The sequence below is a fragment of the Oryzias latipes genome, chromosome 20, assembly GCF_053564925.1.
Source record: "Oryzias latipes strain Hd-rR chromosome 20, Olatipes_Hd-rR_3.1".
Classification (NCBI taxonomy): domain Eukaryota; kingdom Metazoa; phylum Chordata; class Actinopteri; order Beloniformes; family Adrianichthyidae; genus Oryzias; species Oryzias latipes.
The window spans coordinates 19,399,345-19,423,178 of NC_136256.1; the positions used below are offsets into that span (position 1 = coordinate 19,399,345).

Sequence of the window (23,834 nt, forward strand, 5' to 3'; positions counted from 1 at the left end):
CAGACGGCTCACACTGACTTTTCTTTATTATCAAGTGGGACAATGATACAGTAAATGGATCTCATGCTCCATTATAGGATGGACCTGCCCCCCCCCCCCTCCTTTTTTTTGGGTGGGTTTCGCATATTATGCATGGCTGCCTCTTCTATTAGAAGGTTCATGCAGACACATAATTTAAGCACAATGTACAGCAGGATGGAAAACACAGTGGGTCACACCACACTGTTCACACAGCATCACACGTGACATTTTCCGTGCACTATTCTCCAAAACGCTCCAAAGGCCGTCTTTGACAGTGAAGCTTATCATCTGAGTTGGAAAATGATTCTGCTTTTCATTTTTAATAAGGTGGGATTTTTATAGTCTCACAGTTACAACTGCTACTCTATAGTCAAACATTTCTATTATAGAAGCAATGTCACTCGATGAGACTGGCAGGTTTCTAAGGCATTGGCAGGGATAAACTCTGACACAGAGGCTTGAAATGAGCCTACACACAGTCGAACAGGGAATTCTTCTGCTGTTTTGCATCAGACGAAGCTGAAGGAGATGAGAAAATAAAATAAAGTCAGTCGAAACTTACCATCGTGGGCTTTTAATATACCAAGTTTTGGAATATCCCCCCCAAAAGGTTGGGATTTTACTAAAATGATTTTCAATTATAATCTGAAGAGAAAAAGTAATGAAAAGATACTGATAATGACCCATCAGAGTCATAGTCAGACACTGGAAATATTATTTTGGCTACACATGGTTCTCTTCTGGTCATAATTTTCAGATTTAGCTCTACGTAAACCATTCTTGTTGAACATATAAAGTAAAAGAAATTCTACAAAGGTAATCTTCAACACTTCAAAAACTATTAGGTATTCTAGCTGCATTTTCTTTTGATAGAATCTTTACCTGTAAAAAAAAAATACAAGTGCATTTTGAAAAATGCTAACTCTGTCCAATTTCATCCACAAAAACTGAGAAGAGTTAGTCACAAGGCTGACTAAATCAACCCAAAGATGCAAGTTAAGCATGAGGATGTGGTTTTTCTCACCATGACAAGCAGGCAACACCATAAATGACATAAAGTGTCCAAAGATGGACAGATAAGATCAATTTCTTTCAAAAAACAATCGGCAAACAGTGCTGGAATGACAGAACCTGACAGAAGCTCCCCTCTTCCTTCAAAGGTGGTTCAGTTAGAACGCAGGGATGAACCATTACCTGCAGGTGGTTAATTTTAGTGGGAAAACCTGAAGATGAAAACGCTAAAAATATAGTTTATTTTTCATGTCTTCCCTTTTAAACCCTTAAGGGCCATCAACACATAAAAAACACATCAAATATACATTAAGTTTCTAGAAGTAATTCCTTCTTTAAAAAAAATAAAATAAAAATCCCTGACTTCTAGTTCGTCAAAAATAATAAAGTGATGCATGGTTTCCTTTGTCTTTTATTTTGAAAGGTGCCATCCCCCCTCCCCCCAACTATAAACATTTTATTTTTCCCCCTGAAAAAGTGAAACCCAAATAAGACTTCTCCATGCTAACTGCACTCAATGGAAACCGTTTCCCCAAAGGGGAAAATAATGAAACCTCCTTTTGTTCACGTTCGTACTGAACCTCACCCCGCCTGACACTTTCCTGCAGATGGAGAGGAGGAAACAGAACACTGGCTCTTACCGATGGAGAGGAAAACACTCAGCAGTGTGTGGCTTATTCAGCCACAGCAACGCCAGCAACGACCGACTCAGCAAAGCTGAGGCCAGTCAAACTGCACAAGCTGGGGGGGAGTGATGGAGTGAATGTTGCAGGAGGACAGCATCTAAACGTGTCCTAATCCCCTAAAATAACCGGCCACACGTTAATGGAGTTACACGTAGGGGGATCTACAATCAAAAGAAGGCTCATGCTTACATTTGAGCCATAAACACAAAAAACTATACGGATTCAGGATGTTGCCATTGAGTGTAGGTTAAGGTCGAGGTCACCCCCCTCCACACTAACAGACCCCTTAACAGTGGAATGTAAAAGGAAGTAGGATCCTTAACCATGTACCACCCCATGGGCAACACGTCAGCGTTCAGGCTCCACCGAGGGCTACAGCAGCAGGCCAGGCAGACCGATTATCTGTTGGCTTTGTATATAGACTTGCTGGCGTCACGTGGTTCTTTGCTGGGGTTGCTCCAGTCATCCGCCTCAGGGCTGGTCTTGTAATGCCTCCATGCTGATTTGTTGAAGACTGGCAAGCGCTCGAAGGATTCACTAGACAGAGCCTACAATAAAAAATAGATATAGAAACATTGACAGACTGGTTTCAAAAAGACGATTAAAACAACTCCGAAGAAAATAAACACAGAAAATTATAATAAAAATGTGTTTTAATTGACATCATAAGCTTTGCAGCTGCTTCAAGTAACTTGTATTACAATGGATGAACTGCTAAAACTAAGACGCTTATCTTCCCTCTTAGTTCTCTAGTATGGGGTTTTCCATCTGGATTCTCTAATTTGTTTTCTTCTCAGTGACGAGGGATTTATTTGACAAATTCAACATTTCTGTGTCTTCTAAGACTGAATTACAGAAAAGGTGGTGAGAGTGTGCAAGAGCAGACAGCCGAGCTAGCAGGAGGCCTAAAGCCTTTAAGAGAAACGTCTTCCTGGTGTGAGAGAAACAAAGAATCTTGATCCATTGTTGTAATTTGCTTGATCTGGACTCAGTCCATTTCTCATGCTGTCAGTGACTAAACCTAAGCTTTCGTGCCTAGGGCACGTCAAAACTCTTATCCAGTACTATGAATCTATTGAAAAACTTAAAAAAATATTAAGAGTTAACTACCTAACTGGCAGTAAGCATCCATCTGCACTCAATAGCTATCATTTCTTTTGATTGATGACATTCTAAAGTGGTTGTATGTGCTCCTGGACATGCCACGAAAACATGCTAGTGCCATATTTATATTAGCCATCAGCATTACAGAAATGTTTTGTGACCGTTTAGCAAAGACAGTGAAGTACAGTTTCTGTCTAACATCCAGAAAGGATTTAGGAGCCTCACAGGGAATTTGAGCCAAGTTCTCTACTGACCTGGAAAGGGGGGGGGGGGGGGGGGGGGGGGGGGGGGGGGCACTTTTTATCTGTTCATAACTTACTGTTTGCCCAGAATCATCCACCATTTTTTTTTGAATAGCTCATATTTTTCCTTTACAAACCTTTTTAACGTTTTACTTTTTTTGCTTGCTATCAAAATGCTAAAATGGAAGTTCGGTAATGATTAACTTGGTATTCTTTCATACCAAACAATTTTTGAATGCACGGTATTTAATCTATGATAAATATTGAATTTGTCAAAAGTACAGTGATTGCATAAAATAGTCACGACGAGGAAAGATCTAGATTAGATAGATCCTACAGGGTCACTGTGAATTTTACTGTAAAATAATTTTTTTAAAGTTTGTTATTTTGAGGAAGACCATCAGCTAAAATCCTTTTTTAGGACTTTTTTTTTTTAAAGACTCTAATTGAATCAGAAATGTTGGATAGCTAGCCTCTCTTGAGTACCAATTGTTTTAAAGCATTTGTTTTTAAGATTTAAAGTTTACACTCAGTCTTTCCCTCTCCAAACATGTAGTCTGTGGTAGTCATTTTTCCTGACCACATTCACAACTTGTCATTTTGTGTTTGGCTAAAAAAGACATTTTCTTATGTTTTTAAAGCTTGATTTAGAATAAAGGATGGTATTAAAGTAAAGATGCTGCTTTATTCTAATGTTTTCTATTATTATTATTCTACTTATTAAAACTCAGAAGAGGCTGAGTCTCACTTTCCAAGCTGAAACAGGTCAGGACTTTGCATGCGGCTGACTCGTGTTACCTTCAGATAGATGACAGCATCGGTGCCAACTCCCTCCATGGAGTAGAGCTTCAGATCACCCTGAAAGTACCGAGCATAGAGTCTAGAGATCGGTAAGCCATAGCCAAAACCAGCCTGTGACACAAAGGAAGACACAAAAGCCCTGTGTCATTCGGTTCTTAAAAGAACGTTGCCGCTAAAGTGGCTTTTGTCTGAAGGCTAATTTGAGTTAGCCAGTGTGTACCAGTGGTACAGCTCCCGGCTCGAGGCTTGGTGTCGGGGCAGTGGAGTACATGTAGTTAAACAGACGATCGATCTTCCTCAGAGGTACTCCTCCTCCTTTATCGCTGATCTTAAGGAACACGATGAAAAAACTTAGCTAAAGTCAATCTTCCTTAATTTAACCTCAAACGTGTCAAATACATCGTGTCCATTTACCTTTACAGAGAGATCCTCTTTACCCAAAGTGACTCTGGTTTTCACAGGGGGTAATCCCTCTGCACTGTTCTCATGGAGTTCCACCGTCGCCCTCATTGAATTCTGCAGAACAACCCCAGATTTCATTCATCACCAAGGACCACCAAGGACCCTTGAAGTTCCACTTCGATCATCTTTTGAGCTCTCTAAAAGCGTTTCCAGCGGTCCTTTAATCATGATTCTCCCATTTTTAGCCAAAATTGAAAAAAAGAATCTATCTAATTTTCTCAGTTTCTGCAGAGCTGCGGTAGTTCATTAGGACCGCAAGCTTTTTCAAAGAGCTTAAATTTCTTTATATATGTCCTCCATCATGAGAAAAATACCACCAGAACATGTTAAAAACAACATTCTCATTCAAACAATCTGCTTTCAGTGGATCAACTGCTCACCTTGAAGAGCTCAAACAGCATGTGGAACAGGTGAGAGGGGACATACACCACCTGGATGGGCTTATTAGGAGCCTTCACTGGAGAATAAACATTTGAGTTTAAACTTTTCCACTGAGAGGCAGATTAGTGGGGGAAAATGTCTGGATTCCTGCACATAACCACACTTACTGTTAAACTCCTCGATCTTGAGCTCTGGAGCTGCGAAGTAGTACTTCTCACACAGCATCTTGGCAGTGTCATAGGCATCTGGTGGAAAAGGGAAAGCATTACCAATAACACAGAAAGGTGAATAGGTTCAGTGCTTATGTTTGGGTTTCTGACACTGTTTACTAAAGCATCTTCTGCTCCTTAAGAGGTCATTCACAGTGCAGCTTCAGATCCCCGCCGCCTTTAGGCTTCTGATGTCCGACTAAGGAAACAATTCATCTCCAATTTCCCAGAAATGCACGGAACAGAGACATTTGCATAGAAGCTTGGATGGGAAAACAAACAGTCCAGAACACAGAAGCAGTTTGACAGTGGGAGGAAAACACGTTCATTTGTTCTGCCTGATCCCTGATCCTTCAGACCAGTATTTTATGGAAGGAGCTTTTAACTCTAAACTCAAAGACACATATTTTCTTTGAAGTTAAAAATTTACGAGCATAAATGTCTGATGAATTTACTAAGGAAAACTTTTAAGCGGTTTGAAAAAGTATTCCAATAAAATTGGTTAAAACCTTTACAAAATGTGAAACTCGGTAGGGGAGAGTTTTATTGCGGCACATGCGTGGCAAAAGGTCTTATTATAGCATTCTGGAAAAGTTCCTTAAAAACTGGAGGAGTATTTGTTCAAAACTTCCACTTTATCACTTAAATGAATTATTTTCTTAGTTAGAAAATGTCGATTTTTGGAGTTTTTGATATTCTCGGTGGGTAATCGGCTCCACGTTGAGCTTCAGCGTTTGCTCCAGCACATCTGGAAAGCATTTAAGAGGCCCACAGAGTCAGTGAAGTAGCTCTTTAGCTTCAGTTTTTCCAGTTAACATTCATAAAGACGGCTCTAGTAAGACAATAAACGTAACAAAACAACAAAAAAACATAATTGGGACCTTATGTGAGTCAATGCTTATACAGCATAAGCATGCAGGAACATAAACACTGCTGAAATAAAGAAATCAAAGCATTTTTTTTTCTACACCTAAATAAAAAAGAAGTTGCAGTTGCAGAGTTGGAATTAAACTCACCCTTCACAACTTCGGCGACATTGCAGGTTGGATCGATGCTGCCAATGTGCTTCGGATGGGCTGGGTTGGTGTCGTTACCAAACAGGAGTGCTGGGTAAGAACAGAACACAGACGCCAAAGTTCAGAGGCGGTGATCCCAATGGAGAACCGCGGCGGCATTTGTCAGACTCACTGTGCTGGTTGATCAGCATGCGAAAAGAAATGCGGTTGGTGTAAAAGCGGTCGAGAAAATACTGGATGTTGCTGCTGACAAAGGGGTCGAAGCCAAACTTCTCCTTGTACTCTATGACTCCCTGAGCCATGGTGGGAACCACATCGTTGTGCCGGTTCCGGATCTCGATTAGGACCTCAAGGAAGCTAATAAAGAAAAAAAGATATACAATTTTTTAAATAAATCAATTAACATAAAAAAAACATTAAAAATGACCAAATTATCATTTGCCTCAAATGGAGTATTAAGGCCACTATGTGAAAAAATAAATAAATATACAAGAACAAATTCTATATTCAAATAATATAGAATAAAATTGTAAATTTATCATTTCAAATTTTGTTAATTTGTTGTTTTTTTGAAAATACAGTTGTAATTTGATGTAAATAAAGTTGTATATTTACAAAAAACAAAAGTATAGAGGATTCAGCGAGTTTTTCCAGCTTCTCTGAGTGGTCTGCAACATGAATTTAAACAGGTAATGTTTAAATGTCAGATGAAACATTATAAAAGCTAAATGCAGAAATTTATGTTCCAAAAGGCACAATTTTTTCCTTGTAAAATTATGACTTTTTAGAATGTACATTTACAATTACTTATCTTGTGACATTTTTACCTATTTTAAAACTTTAGTATTGACTTTTTTTCCCCTCCTTTTCCCCCAAAAATGTACTACTTATAAATTTACTTTTTTCTTATATTTGTACGAATTCCTTGTCTTATAATTGCTTCTTTTTTAATTAAAAATGTACAACTTTATTTTCATAAAATTTAGACTCTTTTCTCATATTTGTATGACTTAATTCTTAATTTTCTCAGAATTTTATGACTTTTTTCTCATATGTTTGTTGTTTTTTCTTCTTTTATGCTGGGTCTAATACTCTGTCGTACGTACATATGTTGCATCTTTTCAATTTTTTTCCGATCCAAAGTCTTTCTGTTATTTTACTACTCTTTTTTTTTTTTAAACACCAAGTCATGCTGATTAGAAAGTTCTAACATGAGTAAGTCTGCCTCAAAGCCAGCAACCTCGACAGCCTGGAGTGTTAGCAGAGCAGACACGCTCCGTCAAATTCCTGTCTGTGTTTGTTGGCTGTGCATGACAGACTTTTGTTGAGGTAATAACACAGAGTGTTACGTGTGAGGTTTGTCTTAACAAGCCTGAGCTTGCTACTCCTGCATCTCAATTGTTTTTAACCACAAGATTTCACTCACTCATTCAGAGTGTGAGGATCCTCTGGCTTCCTGTTCTCATAGTCCAGCAGCTCCACAAAACTCTGCATGTACCTAACAAAGAAAACACAGACTAAAGGTCAACTCCCAACAAAGCCATTAGAACACCTTATCTTAGGGCAGCCAAACAAGCAAAGCAAAAAAAAGAAACTCCTTACCATTTCTGGACCAACCTGACGGAGGGCTGACTCAGCAGTTTATCAGGCAGCAGGTTAACCTCTCTCATGGTGTTGGCCAACCGCACCGGCAGCTCCTTCCGCAGAAACACGTAGGAGGTTTTTTCACATGCATTATCCCTTCCTAACCAAGAAAAAAAGTTTTATTGGGATTTTAGAGATTTTCTTTTTTACCTCAAAACTGATTATTTTGGCAATAACATTTTTGAAAAGTTGAAACTTCTCTTCTAAAAAAAAAAAAAAAGACGATTCTCCTAACAACAATAGTAAACATCCTTACAGTTTAGTTCCAGTTTAGTCTTAGAATCTTCCTTCATCATCAGTTTCATCATCATTTTCCTACCCGGAAGTCAGACGACTCAATCTTTGCGACACTCCAAGTGGGCGGCGCCTATTTCATGATGTCAACCTAGAGTCGGCCTCGACAGCGTGTTTGCCATCCGAACTTTTGCAAAAGATAGATGTGCATATTGTACATATAAAGCGAGAGTGTTTAGCCAATCACCGCTAGCCCCGAGGAGTGTGTGTTAGCCTGGGGGCGGTGCTGGCAGCACAGACTCTTCCTGGAAGGGGCTGCTCCTAACTTTGTGATGTCACAATGTGAGAACCCCCCCTCATTTTTGTGGATTGGGTTGATTGGATAGGGGCTCAGAGAGCAGGTTTTTAGAGGAATACTCAGAGATGCGAGAACGGATAAAAATACCTCTCTGGGGCTGTTCATAGCGAGGAATTAACATTATAATGACTTAAAAGCTCAATAAGTAGATTTTTCCTATTATCGGCCCTGTAAAGAGACACAAACTTTAAACGGTGCTAAACGAATTGAGTACATTATTGTTTGGTATTTGTTACTAATGCCTATTTTTATACCTCTATCATGTCGACTCAGTTGGGAGGATTGTCATGGAACTGATAACTCCAATCAGATAAGAAAGTGACTCACAAGTCAGAGATGTCTGCTTTTAAGATCTCCTGGTGAAAGAGAAACCATGTCAGAGTTGAAAGAGAGATAACTGCTCAGACGTTTTACAGCCCAGCCATCGACTGCTAAACATGCGTTCTTGAAGGCACTAGCGCTTGTCCGCCACCTACGTTAAAGTGGAGCAAATCTCGCAAATCTTGCTCCAGGCTTTTTCTTTCACGGCTCTATTCCAGTGTACAAAAGACTTGGTGTCATAATTCTGTCTGAGCACAAACCACAATTATTGATTTCGCCTCCAAACGGTGAACACTTCCGTTAATTTAAGAGGACATCAAGCATATGTTACTACCTAATCCAAGTCCCTGATTGGTCAAAGTTCAACCCGCTTTAACTTTCAACGTGGGCTCAATGGCATTATATATTTAAAGCCAAAAAACGGTTGTGGAAACTTGTGTAGCTATGCGAGAACAGGAGAGTTTTGAACGCTATAGCCCGAAACCTGGAAATTACCTAGACTTTCCATTGGAAGTGGTCACTTGAGCCCGCGTTGCCAAGGGCGGCGTGAACGTAGCTTACCGCTTCAAAGCAGGATCAGAAGTGTTTAACAATGAAACACTTTGGATATCCTTTTATTGAGGCATATGATTGGTCGGTTTATACCTTGAATAACTTGAACTACAGAAAGAAATATCACGAATAGTAGGATTAGTGGGAACACATAAAAAAGGGTAAAAATATAATAACTGAGTAATAGCTGTTTATTTCTCAACAGAAATCTTTGGGATTTTGGCTTTTTGGAGCCAGCAGGTACTTCCTGTTTGAAACGCAGGGGGAACGGGTCACTCAGTCTAGTTCTCAAATACATTCAATAAACCCAGCAGATTTTTTTGATACTTTTTTTTATGAAAAAGTGAAAGTAAAGAGTGAAAACACTGAAGCTGTGACATCTCAACGTTTAAAACGTCTTCTGTGTCATCATGAACAAGTGTAATCCCCCACTCCACAAGTGTTCTTCCTGTTGCTCACATCCCATCTCCAGCTGTGAGGACAAATGACATAATCACGGATTAAGAAATCCCTGAATGCAGCACAGAAACTCAGTTAACTGCTGTCATCTTAGGGGTTATAACACAACCGACCCTCCAGTTTTCATGTGTCCTAAATAACCATCAAGCTAATCTAAGGAGTGTAAGGAGTCAGATCTTGGCACAAAAAGGAAGGTGTCAGGATGAGTGAGCGGTGTTGTCACCTGGGAGTGCTCAGGTGTGCCTGCACATGTTCCATTAATAAACAGGTGATAAGGATACAGACATGACATGACCTCCCATGGAAGTGGGAATTCAACCTGATCTACACAGAAAATTATATTTCACACCTTTACTATTGATAATAAAACACAATTCACTGCAAAATTCATCAGCAAACAGTGGAATGAGGTCATAAGGCCATTCATAACAGGACATGTTGGGTTTCTACTCACCGAAATCCAAAAACTGCTTGATGGAGAGCGGCGATGGGGAATAGCGGGAGTAGTACTCGATTTTCGGGTGGGCATTTTTGAGCAGAGACAGAAAGAGCCTCATTTTGAAAGTTTAACGATGATGTTGTCTGGCTGTGACGTCAGAGGCTGGCTCAGGACAAATGAGAGCATTTCACCGCCGGTGACAGCGGCAGTCCTCTTCTCTCTCTGTCCGCATTTCCGTCCTCCGACCCGGGTTCGGAAAGGCGCGATGCGGTGAGGTCCATACGGTTACGAGACCCGACACGAACGCTTCCAATTCAGCTTCCTGGATCTACATTTGTGGATGTTCAGATCAGCTCCTTGACGTTAACGCAAACGACGGGACGAATGAACACTTCCTTTGTGGCTTTTCAAAATAAAACTGTTGAAAATAATGTCCGAGGACCTGTTTATTTGATCATTTAAATACTTGTACATTTAAAAAAATACCATTATCTATCTATCTATCTATCTATCTATCTATCTATCTATCTATCTATCTATCTATCTATCTATCTATCTATCTATCTATCTATCTATACATATGTACACAGTACATACCAAAGGTTTGGACATACTTTCTCATTCAAAGAGTTATCTTTATTTTCATGACCATGAAAATTGTAGATTCACACTGAAGGCATCAAAACTGAATTAACACATGAAGAATCATACATAACAAAAAAGTGTGAAACAACTGAAAATATGTCATATTCTAGGTTCTTCAAAGTAGCCACCTTTTGCTTTGATCACTGCTTTGCACACTCTTGGCTTTCTCCTGATGAGCTTCTAGAGGTGGTCACCTGAAATGTTTTTCACTTCACAGGTGTGCCCTGTCAGGTTTAATAAGTGGGATTTCTTGCCTTATAAATGGGGTTGGGACCATCAGTTGTGTTTTGCAGAAGTCGGGTGGATACACAGCTGATAGTCCTACTGAATGGACTGTTAGAATTTGTACTACAGCAAGAAACAAGCAGCTAAGTACAGAAAAACGAGTGGCCATCATTACTTTAAGAAATGAAGGTCAGTCAGTCTGAAAATATAGGAAAACTTTGAAAGTGTCCCCAAGTGCAATCACAAAAACCATCAAGTGCTACAAAGAAACTGTCTCACATGTGGACCGCCCCAGGAAATGTAGACCAAGAGTCACCTCTGCTGCTGAGGATAAGTTCATCCGAGTCACCAGCCTCAGAAATGGCAGGTTAACAGCAGCTTAGATCAGAGAGCAGGTCAATGGCACACAGAGTTCTAGCAGCAGACACATCTCTGCAACAACTGTGAAAAGGAGACTGTGTGAATCAGGCCTTCATGGTAGAATTTCTGCTTGGAAACCACTGCTAAAGAAAGGCAACAAGCAGAAAAGACTTGTTTGTGCTAAAGAACACAAGGAATGGACATTAAACAAGTGGAAATCTGTGCTTTGGTCTGATGAGTCCAAATTGGAGATTTTTAGTTCCACCCATTGTGTCTTTGTGCGACTCAGAAAAGGTGAATGCATGGACTCTACATGCCTGGTTCCCACCGTGAAGCATGGAGGAGGAGGTGTGATGGTGTGGGGGTGCTTTGCTGTTGACACTGTTGGGGATTTATTCCAAATTGAAGTCATACTGAACCAGCATGGCTACCACAACATCTTGCAGCGACTAGCTATTCCATCCGGTTTGTGTTTAGTTGGACCATAATTTATTTTTCAGCAGGACAACGACCCCAAACACACCTCCAGGCTGTGTAAGGGCTATCTGACCAAGAAGGTGAGTGATGGGGTGCTGCGCCAGATGACCTGGCCGTCACAGTCACCGGACCTGAACCCAGTTTGGGTTTGGGGTGAGGTGGACCACATCTCTGTGAACTCCTTCAAGACTGTTGGAAGACCATTTTAGGTGACTACCTCTTGAAGCTCATGAAGAGAATGCCAAGAGTGTGCAAAGCAGTAATCAAAGCAAAAGGTGGCTACCGTAAAGAACCTACAATATGACATATTTTCAGTCGTTATGTACATGATTCTTCATGTGTTGATTCAGTTTTGATGCCTTCAGTGTGAATCTGCAATTTTCATGGTCATGAAAATAAAGAAAACTCTTTGAATAAGGTGTGTCTAAACATTTGGTGTGTACTGTGTATATATATATTCCAATATGCAACCCCAACTAAATTGTGAAAACATCGAAATAAAAATGTTTTAAAATAGCCTTAGCCCTTTATAAAATCTTTAATCCCTAACCCAACCCGAAAATATTTTAAACGTTTACAAAAAGAAAAAAATGGCTTGTAAAAGTGTGAGAAAAAGTTTTAACGTAATGGTCAGCATTATATTTTACATTACTGTACTTCTAAACAACTGTTTAGTATCTCTAGGAAGACCTTATAGAGTTTGTTTGCTTTTTCCTTTAATTTTGAAGGTTCACTTGACGAGCATCCGGTCTGTTGAAGGCGCTTCAGGCAGCACGTACTTAAAGGAGAAACGTCGTCTCAACCGCAAAGGCGGGGGCTTATTCCACCACTATTTTGATTGGCTTAGAGCTGGGAAGTGGCTGAAAGCAGCACTCCAATTGGTCGGAGGCGCGTCAGTCACCATCATTTACGTTTCCTTGTTTGTTTATTGCGGTCTGCGTAGATGATGCGATTAAACTTTACTTTAAACCTTTAAAACGGTTCCTAAAGTGTTGTCAGGAACGATGCGTTGTGTCGAGTGCTGACCTTTAAAGGAGCGCTGTTGGTAAAAATGCATAAACGTTTCAATTGTACTTCATTCTCGTTCTTGTCTCTACTGCCATCTGGTGGTGATTTACTGATTGGCCGGTGGGGTATTAGCAGATTGCCTTTAGGTTTTCACTGTGAAAAGAAACCTTATCTACCTGCACAAAAAGTGACATAATTTTAGATCTGATTTCTAACGACAAAAACCAAGAGTTAAAAGTATTTTCCTAACTTTAACTATAAACTAAAGTAATTGTCCTTTTTCAAATTATTAGTCTGATTTTGTTTTTAATAAAAGAAAAAAACAGATGTAGCAACTATGCTTTTTTTTAATTGCATCACTAACAAATCTGCTGCAATAGATTAAAATAAATTCAAATTCGGTGGAAGAGTTTTGGGATTTTGCTCTGATCACAAATATCAAGCAACGTTTTTTTTATTCAGTATCAAATAAGAATGTGAAACCAAGTTGTACATTTAAATTTCACGTTGTTCCTTGAATAATACTTAAACACAAACATAGTAAATGGGCCACAGTAAAAAATTCAAAAAAGGCAAACTGGTAAAGATCTTAACTCAAAAAAACAATGTTTTTCTTTTTTTCATAAAAGAAATAATTTCAACTGAATGTCAATATGTTTCAAAAATATAAAATGAAGCAAAAGGCAGGAACTCGGGGGTGTACTGCTCTGCAGAAATTAAGATACGGTCTTAGAAATTCAGATGAGCATGAGATCCTTTGCTCAAAAACCTGTGAAGGCCATGTCACAAGGTCACTACGTACATTTTGCTCTTTTTCCCACACATGAATTTTGGTCTTTCATGAAACATGCGTGATATATGTAAATCGTGGGTTTCTTGCTTTCATCATTTGTTGATGTGATGTCCGTCGAGGGTTTCGGCCGACTGATCTTTACGTGAATTTAGTTTTGAGCTGTTCAAAATTTTGGGTCGGTTGAGAATTACGCAGCGCACGCGTATTTATTGAAGTTTACACGCATTATTACGTAAATTTTACGCAACTGTGTGGGATTTTTGGAAGATCACATTAAAAATACATTGTTGATGTACCAATCACTATGAATTGCATGTAAACAGCGGAATAATCCTGCACGGTTCATGTTCTACGTTGATTTTCGGGTTCTTTGCGTGGTTTATTCGTACTTCATCTGTGGTTTTAACGTGGTTCATTGGTGATACATCGGCGAAAATTTTACACAAAGACCACAACTTTTCTCACTTTTTCCACATTTACTCACGTGTGACCAATTCTCATCCCAGCAAAATTTACATTGAGACTGTGTGACATGGAGTTTTAGGAAATTGAGTAAAACAGTAATTGAAGCAGTAAAAAAAGTTTTTTATTGCTATTTGCTCAAAGTAAAACTATATTAATTTTAAACGCAAATTCTTTTGTGTGACTAACATTTTACTCTAAGGCTTCTCCTCCCAATTTAGGTTTTGTTTGTGGACAAATAACCAGACCAGACCATTAAAAAAAGTTATTTCACGTTTTAAGACAGCTCAAGCACGGTATAGCTTTTTTAAAAAAACAACTCAATGTGGATCTAAAAGTGTCAGAAATGCACAAAGAATGCAAAGTGAGGTACAACAAATCCCACAGGATCAATCCAAATGACATCTGAACGGGAGCTACTGCATCAGTCAGTCCAGATACGGAAATTCTTATATGTAAATTGAGAACACCCTCACACAAAAAGGCAAATCCACAAGCATGTGTTCACTGGGAACAGAAAAATTCAGGAAGTAAAAAAACACAGAGAGAACGAGGTATTATGGGAAACAGGTGTATGAAGTTAAACACAGCAAAAAGCAACAAAACTCAAACCAGGTATAGTCAAAACACACATGATGACTTAAAGGCGCCAAATGGAACAAGGTATTTGGAAAAACAAAACAAGAGATGTCAAAAACTTAAAGGTGCAAAATTCCTTAATGTTTCAAAAGCTGCATAACAGGAAAGTGAAAGTTCATTTTGACATTTCCTTTCATTTTGCTCCTCTTGGCTGTTCTTTCGAAGTGCAGAGAAGATATGATTTACATTTGAAAGACTAAAACTATTACATGCTTTGAAACACATAAACTTAATAAGAGCCATGGCCATAAATCCTGTTGAGCTTCAGTCATCTAGTGGTGATATAAATCAGTTCATTATGTCTGTTTGTAATCAGCGGGGGGGTTTCAGCCTTCCTTCCTGCTGCCTTCAGCCGGCTATAAATGAATGAATATGAACGTACAGTTTGTTGTTTGGAAAAAAAATGTCCTGACTGATCCTGTCTTTCTTTCTTTCTTTCTTTCTTTCTTTCTTTCTTTCTTTCTTTCTTTCTTTCTTTCTTTCTTTCTTTCTTTCTTTCTTTCTTTCTTTCTTTTTCTAACTGATGTGCAGATGTGAGGGAAAAATCTGGACTTTCTTTCATAAAGAAGAAAAAATGATCAACACTGTTAGGTTAAGATGAGCTGAAAAACACTGTAAGCAGCTGAAACTAAAAAAAAAAAAAAAGTGAGGAAAGCATGCAGGGAAACAGATCTGAGCGTATCAGCTGATGCTGCTGTGTGTGCTTTTTTTAAGTATTGTTACATTTTTGGTTTAGGACATAAGTTGACCTGAGTTTTCTTTCAATCTGTAACTTTGGACGCAGCTTTGTACATGTATATAAATTCAAGCAAACATTAGAAGTAAAGTCAGAGACTTTTCCTGTTTTGTAAGGCGTTCAGTCCTCACGCAGAGTCCGGTATCACCACCATCTTTGTGTTTTCGTTGTCGTCTAGATCTTCGACGGGCAAAGGGTCATACTGCCTTCGGTACAGCATCCGCGTAACCAGAGTGATGATGAACATCTCCAGGATAAGGAGCTGCTGGCTGAGCACTGCGGAGACAGACAGCAGGAAGTGAGATGGAGATGGAAGAAGACGAAAGGAGCAATCTTCACAGCTGGACACATTTCTCCATCCAAATGGAAGGACGTCGCTGATTCCCACAGATAAGCAGAGACGACGGATTGTACTGTTATTGAGGACTCACTGTATCCCCTGGCTACGGAGGAAAATGGCGGCGAGCAGGCGATGACTCCATTTATCGCCAAGATGTTGATGATAGCTGACTGCAGCTGTGTCAGGATCAGGACCAGCTAAAACACAAACACACACTATTAAAAATGGGCAAATGTTGTAATTTAAGAGTAAAATGTTGTTTTTTTAATCTATTTTTGCAGAGCTGGTTGAGTGTTGCAAGTCAGAATTTGTACCTGGTACATGGCGTATTTGGGGATTATCTTAACTGTCTGCAGAGTGGTCCTTAGGTGCATGAATATGATGGCCACAGGCCACAAAGCAATGACTGTCAAGATGCCCACAAAGGGGTTAATCCACATAACAGCTCCTGTGATGCTCAACTGAAAAATATTGGGATTAGAGAACAGAAAAACACTGCTGAGAAGCAATTAAAGGGATAAAAAAAAACTCAAGAACTACTCATGTTTAGCTGTAACTCTAAAATAGATCCTTCTTTTGGGATTCAAGCAGATAAAATGGGAGAAGAGGCATGGGTAAAGATTGAAGATGGGAGGAGTTTAAAAAAGAAACAAAAGAAGTGAACTGGGATATAGTTGGATACAGCGAGATGGGATTGAATGAGATCTTAAGGAGATGAGACACAACAAAATGAAAATAGACATGTCAACATTGGAGGATATGAGATGAGATGTGTTTAGATTAAAGAAGATGAGTGAAATTATGTCAATATTCTTTTGTCACACAAGTGATTGTACCTTTGTTTGTGGAATAAATGGTCCAAACATGGGCCCTCTGACAGCTGGAAACATATTTGTACCTTTTTTATCCTTAAATGGTACATATGAGTAACCCACAGGTGTAACTATGACTCACTGAGGGTACAAATTCACCATTTGTACCCTAAGTGTTCACAAACGGACCCCAACCGTACCCTTTTTTCTGACAGTGTGCCTTTCTAAATCTCAGCCCTCATCTAGCCCTATACTCTCTCCCGAAAGCAGAGATGGTCCCCATTACACGCTTTAAAAGTCGAGGAGATTGCTCCCTTAAAGGTGTGGCTCCCAAACTGAGAAACAATTTCCCACTTTCCTTACGCTCACTCAAATTTGATTGATTATTTTGATTATCTATTGATTATTTTGTCTTGTTTTACATGTTCCAACTTACTTGTTTAAAATAAATCTAATCTGAATCTAAGAAATCCTTGACACTTTAAAAAAGAAACTAAAAACCCTTCCAATGAGTTTTTCACTCTCAATAAATAGGCCAATGTCTGTCTGAATAGTATTTCTGTATCTTATGTTGTAATTATTCTGAAGCACTTTGTTATTCCTGTGTGAAAGGTGTCGTATAAATAAACTTTACTTACTTACATGTTCAGATTTTAAAAAATGAGATTAGATATGTCGAAATTGGAGAACATGAGACGTGTTCAGGTCAAAGAAGTGAAAAGGAAATATGTCAAGATTCCAAAATATGTGTTAAGATTAATCAGGTTTAGATTTAAAAAATGATATTAGGTTTTTAGAAATTGGAGATTACGCAATGCTAGGATAAAAAAAAAGATTAGAAGAGAGTTCTCAAGATTAAATAATATCAGGTAAGATTAGACATGTTTAGATCGATGAAGATAAGATACGACATGTCAAAATTGGAGAATATGAGATGAAATGTTCGGGTCAAAGAAGATGAGAGAAGACATGTCAACATTGAATAATATGAGATGACACGTGTTAGGTTAGAAAAAGATTAAATGACATTTAAGAAAACGGGGGGGGGGGAATTGAGGAGACATGTTTGAAATTCAAACAAGATTGGATGACAGGAAATGTAGGAAGAATATGTGAAGAGGAGGGATGAGAGGGGACAAGATGAAATATGAGAAGATGAAGTGACATTCAGGTGAGATTTAAGGCAGGCAATGCCTCAAATCTTCCTGTAGCAAGAAAATCACCGACGTAAAGCAACAGAAAAGTATGGAAAAGAGCAAAAATAATTCTCATACATATCATTATCAAAAAGGAAAAACTTGAATTAGAATTAACAGCTGCGTGCAAACTTTGGGGCCTCCTTTGATAAAATTGCTGCAGATTATTCCAAATCTGCTGGAAAAAATATCAATCTTCTCATTTTTCTGTCTAAAGAAGAAAAAAACAACCTGTAAAATGTTGCTTCAAACAATTATAAAAACGCATTAAAGCAGGAGAAACAATCCTAAGGAAAGGGTGCTGTGCACGATGACAGCTGCTCTTTGCTTATTCTAGATAACCACAGTTAGATGCAAACAATAGCAGGTATATTGATGCAAGAATAAATGGCTTTTATGATTCATGTATTAGTAAAATGTTGACTTAATTAACAGTTTTCACAAACAAATATTGAAACACATTTTTTTTCTGTCTACAACTCACATCCGTCAGGACAAAGTTCCCGTTAGTGTGGAGGACAATAGAGAGAATGGTGAAGACAACCTTCAGGAGGGCAAACTGGAAGGAGCCAAGTTTAAGGAGGAAGAGTGTCCGTCTGGAAGTGAACCAGAAAAAAAAGAAAAGAAAAACAATTCACCTCCATTTTGATTTGGAAAAAACTGTTTCAAAATGCATTCAGCAATGAGCACAGCTCCATTGTTGCATTTCCTGTTGTGCTGAATCTGGAGGTAGATTCCAGGATGTTGTTGAAAAGCTCAGAAGGACCCAGAGGAGAACTTTATGGGCTTCCAGACATGTCAAGATCTGAATGTAACTGAAGTTGGAGCACAGCTGTCAACACAGCTTTCTTCAGAAGAGCTTTCCTTTAAACCAGATTATGAAACAAGGAGCAAGTCTGAGCTCGATGGTCTTTAGTAATACTTTGCAAAATGATTCTTCTGAGCCGTTTCTCCAAGTAAACAGCTTAAGCATCTCCTCAGTGTAAAACCAGCATGCAGAGCAGGGATCTGTCTATAATGATGACAAATATTGACAGTACAATCAGCTAAAATGAGAGACGACTGAATCGTTCCTTCATGTCGCACCGCCCCGGTGAAGTTGAATGACCAGAGGTTTAATTTGTGTTGGGAGTAAAGAGCAATGCCTCCTGCTGAAATCCAATACTCTCTCTTCTAGTTTCAACAAGGAAAAAAAGAAAAAGTACAAAAAGTTCATATTTGATTCAGTTTGATCTAAAAAGGTTTTGTGAAGCATCTGAGCTACTAAAAATGACAATACAAATGGCAGCATAAATGGTTTATAACAGTCTTAAAATGAGCTGCCATTCCTATTGATAACACTTTTCTGTACTTGTTTAATTTGAAAATTCTATGCAGTCAAATTTTTCCTGAGATTTCTTTCTTAGTTACACTCTTTTGCATTAGTTTTGATATTTTTAAGTAATTTTATGCAAATATTTTCAGCCAAAAACCAAATTTCTTCTTCTTTTTGGTTAAAGATTGGTTCTCATTTCAGACATTTTTTTGTAATGATTTCAGTTATTCATGAGGAAAAAAAATGTGTGGATTTCTCTATCTTAATGAAAAATAAAAACCATTACAAAGTGGCTAAAATCATAATCAATAAAATGTTATTGGACTTAATAAAATATGATTTTTTTATTTTTATGGATTATACTATTGCTTTTATTTTGAAAGAATTTTTTTGTGATATTTATTAAGAATTTTGTTGTTGATTTTGAACTGAATCCTATAAAAAAAAGAAAAAAAGAAACAGGCCTGAACAAAAACGAAAAACACTTTGACTGTAAGGATATGTTCAATTAGGACGTCTCCTCTGATTAGCATCCCTTGTGTCTTCATTCAGACTAGCTGACACTTGTAAGAATTCACTTAAATGCAGTGATGGAGTCAAAAGTTTGTGCAATAAAAGTAATAAGTTAGGGATTCGATCCTTTTTATTTAAGCTTGTATCCATCCTTTGGTTATTAAACTGAAGTTTTGTTCATGTGTTTCCTTGGAAATAGTTCAGGATTGCAGTTTTAGCTTTCAAATTGAAAAAAGAAAAAAAAAAAAGAAATACATGCTGGTTGTGATTATTGCAGAGGGTGTGTCTGTGGGGAATTTACGGTGTGATGGCCACATGTGGGAGGCAGGGGCAGCAGCAGCAGCAAGGCCCGGTGCTAATCCTTAGCGTGTGTTTTCCCATCCGCCGCAGGAAGGCCTGATCGCCTCCGATCTCCTCCAGCATCATGATCAGGAACTTAAACACCACGATGGCGAAATAACTGCAGAGGCAGAGAGAGCAGGAAATCCCCAAAAGCTGAGCATTAACTCGAAGAAAGTAAACCTATCCATGTTACGCAACCACCCAGCTGTTTTCCATCAAACTCTCTTAAAGATTTGTGATGGTCTGATCCAAGGCGTGTTATAATTAGAGAGCAAAATGACAGGAAAGGAGACACCCACCAAGCTGAAGTCATATCGGTATACATGGTGGATCTGGGAATCCACATCCCCAGACACGACATGGTGCAGATGATCTGAAAACACAAAAAAAAAAGAGAGAGAGGGCACATTTCATAACCCCAAATCCTCTGTCGCCTGGAACTTTATTGGTTCCATCCTCACCGGTGCTGCTCCAGTCACCCAAATGATCACACTCTTCTTATTGGGAGGCACTTTTTTATAGATGTATATACATTCTTCTATGAAGACCAGCATGGAAACCGCGGTCATGAAAGTGAGGATGGCATACAGGATGGTGCCAAAAACGTCCAGCCCTGAAATCAAAGAAGGAGCAATTTAAGCTTCAGAGTGGAATCCAGATGTGGTTAACCAGGAAGTGAAAGTAGAAAAATGCCTTTGTTCTGTTCATCTGTTGCTATTTTTTTTTATATATTATTGTTTCAAGCAGGATAAATAGCAATCAGAAAACACAAGAATTGCACGAAAAATCAGAAAATATGCATTCTTTCCAATGCACTGTATTAAATATATATATATATAGATATATAAATAATCTTCAGTCACTGAATTATGCTAAATGTAACTTAAAGAAATCACAAGGAGAAAACAAGCGAACACGGATCTGTTTTATAGAACAAAGAGTTGGAACCTCATAGAAATCTCCAGAGGTTTCCTGAATGCACAGGGCGTGTAGCGTTTCCACACGAAGCTTCAGATTTGCTGCATACTGTAATTCCAGACCCCACTGTGACAGTCTCCCCTCACTATCAAATGTTTCTGACATTTGTCTCCCTCTTCCCTTAAATGTATTTCAGGTTTGGAATTTCCAGAGCTGAAAGTGAAAGTTTTCACCTAAAGACCTGCATGAAGACAGGTGATTGACGGGAAGGAAAATGTGTCCCAACATCGAACAAAGAATGGAAGGAAAAGCAGTAAATGGCTTTAACATGTTGCCCGCGTTCGACCTGCATCATTTACTCCATGGTCTCGCAGGACATTAATGGTTCATCAGAAAGAAACAACTTACAACAAACAGATGTTTTGTTTTTTGTTGCTGTTTTCCTTTGAAATTCGGGAGGTTTGTTCTTGTTTCATTACTTGAAAAGGTCAGTTGCTTCATATTCCTATTAAATGATTCACAGTTTACTTAAATATAAAAAAAATAAATGTTAGGGAATATTAACAAATACAATTTATTAAATAAAAGAAATCAACTCAATATGCATGAAGACATAAATACCCATTTACGATTAAATCATTCAGATGTTTGTTGATTTAAAAGTAGGGTTTTTAAGTTAAAAAAAAAATAAAGAAAACTTTTCTTAAAAAACTTTATATAAATATGCATAATGTTTTTTTTTTTTAGAGAATATAAAGTGATCCCTTTGCAAAAAGTTATTTGTCCAAATGAACTACAAGTATACTTAGTAGATACAAAAAGTGAGGCAGTATACTTGAAGTTTACTCATATACACTATGTATTATAAAATTAAAATGTCCTGCTTTAGTCTGAAGAAGTGTTCAGTTTACTTCCTTACATGGACATGGGTTATGGTGCACTTGCAGTACTCATACTAAGTATACTTAATAAAATAAACTTCAAGTGTTTTTGTAAAGAGATGCCACCAGCATGTCTCTGCTCCAGCACACCTGCATTAGTTCATCCCTTCAGGGGCCAATCTTGAGTCATTTCCATCAGGCTTGTTGGAGCAAAGAAATGAAAGAAATAAAGAAAAAAAAATCAAATGAGCCTTAAAAAAAACACATTCTCCTTGCTTTAGGATTTTTGAAAGTATTTGGATACGAAAGAAAATGCTGTGGTTCCGTCTGTTGATTTCAAGTCTCCCGCATGCTGCACAAATGCCAAAACTTAAATTGTTTGCAATAAAACTATTTTATTTGTTTTGTTATGTCAATAAATCGGGTGGTAATGAAATTTATTATAGGGCGATTAAAATATAATCCATCAATTGCTATATCAATCATTTTTTGTTTGTTTGTTTTAAGAATCTGTATGGGATCGTTTTTTTCTTCTTCAGAAAAACGTTACATAAACTCAGAGAAAAGTACTGCTCAAAACAAACGCTCCTTAAAGCGCCCATGAGTTAAACCAACCGAAACAAAATTCCAGAAGTAAAAACCTGCTGGTGCGTAAAAGCGCCTCTTGGTCGCTCCTGGCGCGAGACCCCCCACCAGAGCCAGACTCACCCAGGATGATGTCGACGGCCAGAGGAGGTTGGCCGGTGCAGTTCGGGTCAATGCCTCGAAGGGATCCGTTATCCATGCTGGATGTGGGTTTTTAGAAGCGACAGACTCGCAGGGTTCCGTGCGTAAAAGTCAGGAGCGACGTCTCCTCTCCAAACACTCCTCAAAAAAGGCATCTCCCTCGTTGGCACCCCGAAAGACTTGGAAGAGGCTGGACCCGCCTCCTCGCGCACTGATGTCAGGGAGCGTGGGGAAATTAGAGGGCAAGGGGAAGGATGGTTGTCCCGTGTGTCTTTTTAGAAACAAAACTATTAGGAAAGAAACTCCGTTACCTTTGAACTATAACAGCTGTCAGAAAGACATTTTGGAGGAATTTAGCTGCTTTAGCATTTAGTTTGATGCTCTCTGTTGTCTCCTGTTGTGGTTAATGATCACACTCCACACATGGTTCATCGAACAGGGGGGTCACTTTATTTTAAAGTTATGCCTAAAGGGCATCTTTACTTCAGCTTCCTGTTTGGCTTAGTTTACTCAACTAAAGACAAACAGTAGTTTTTTTTTTTTTGCTCTATTTTTACACAAAAGTATCCAGTCAGATTTGCTTTGTTTCTCAGGAGAAGCAACACTCCCATTTCACATGCCGCACTTTGGCTTCCGTGGCAACAGTTCAGAGGGGCATTATCACGTGAGGCATTTTTTCTTCTCTTTTGAGGTCTTTTGAATTCATTTTAGGAGCATTCAAGGCCCTGATTTATTCTTCTTGATGCAACAGGTACCATCAAATAGTTGGATCTCTTTAGGTTGTTTCTTGTTTGTTCATACAAAATGTGACTGATGGAGACTGGAAGAAACAAGCTCTTAGATTGCATCTCTTTTTCCTTGAGCTGCAGGCACAGGCCTGTCGAGGTGATGAATGAAGACGTCAAGGCCTTCTAAACAGAACAACATTGCGTCCTTCACCACACAGAGAAAGGATTACACACACACATGGCCACACTTTTTCCTCCAAAGAAATACTAGAACTCCTCCAATCTTGTTGCAAAACAGTGCATGACCCATCTGTGAATAAACAGCTTGGCTCTTGTTGGACACCTGATTTGTAATTTTTCTGAACCAACTTCCCGGACTGACACACATTCAGAAAAATATTTTTTTTTTCTTTTTTTTCTTTTTTTTTGAGGGGGGGGGGGGGGGGTTGGGCAGAATAAATGTTTTTGTTTTTAAATCAAGTTTGAGCAAGTCACTCGGGAAATCAAGTAAAAACAACATTTCAGATTCACAGAAGTTCAGTTGTAAAGATCAGAAAATAGAATTTGATGTGAAATGATACTTTAAAAAAAAAAGATCACATGACGAGCCCCACTGGATGCACATATGGAGTCTTTTGTCACTGTTTAGTATCACAGTTTAATAAATAACCCTTCCAAGTGCTTAGAAAAACTGCCTGTGGAGTTTAGCCTCTTTTTTAGCAAAAATGCATAAATTAGTAAAATCAAACACAAAAAAATGCATAGTTTGTTACTTTGC

General features: G+C 38.5%; 2 protein-coding genes across 4 annotated transcripts; both read right to left on the bottom strand.

Annotated features, from left to right (window-relative positions):
• Positions 1–8: 8 nt before the first annotated feature.
• pdk3a (pyruvate dehydrogenase kinase, isozyme 3a) lies at positions 9–10,341 on the bottom strand. 3 transcript variants are annotated; one of them, XM_004081012.4, is made up of 11 exons: positions 9,956–10,341; positions 7,536–7,677; positions 7,360–7,431; positions 6,106–6,290; positions 5,934–6,023; positions 4,876–4,953; positions 4,708–4,784; positions 4,280–4,381; positions 4,086–4,193; positions 3,863–3,976; positions 9–2,266 (listed from the first exon to the last, which is right to left on the bottom strand). In XM_004081012.4, the coding sequence occupies exons 1-11, from the start codon at positions 10,056–10,058 to the stop codon at positions 2,117–2,119; spliced, it is 1,221 nt and encodes a 406-aa protein (XP_004081060.1). In that variant the 5' UTR covers positions 10,059–10,341; the 3' UTR covers positions 9–2,116. The 3 variants fall into 3 exon arrangements, with proteins under 3 accessions (XP_004081060.1, XP_011487160.1, XP_078795117.1); XM_011488858.3 differs by lacking the exon at positions 4,086–4,193 and having other exon boundaries at positions 3,863–3,922; XM_078938991.1 differs by lacking the exon at positions 4,086–4,193.
• A 3,829-nt stretch (positions 10,342–14,170) lies between these two features.
• slc51a (solute carrier family 51 member A) lies at positions 14,171–22,678 on the bottom strand. Its single transcript, XM_004081239.5, has 8 exons — positions 22,311–22,678; positions 20,265–20,416; positions 20,103–20,176; positions 19,763–19,921; positions 18,118–18,229; positions 15,940–16,086; positions 15,717–15,822; positions 14,171–15,561 (listed from the first exon to the last, which is right to left on the bottom strand). The coding sequence occupies exons 1-8, from the start codon at positions 22,384–22,386 to the stop codon at positions 15,413–15,415; spliced, it is 975 nt and encodes a 324-aa protein (XP_004081287.1). The 5' UTR covers positions 22,387–22,678; the 3' UTR covers positions 14,171–15,412.
• Between the last annotated feature and the right edge of the window lie 1,156 nt (positions 22,679–23,834).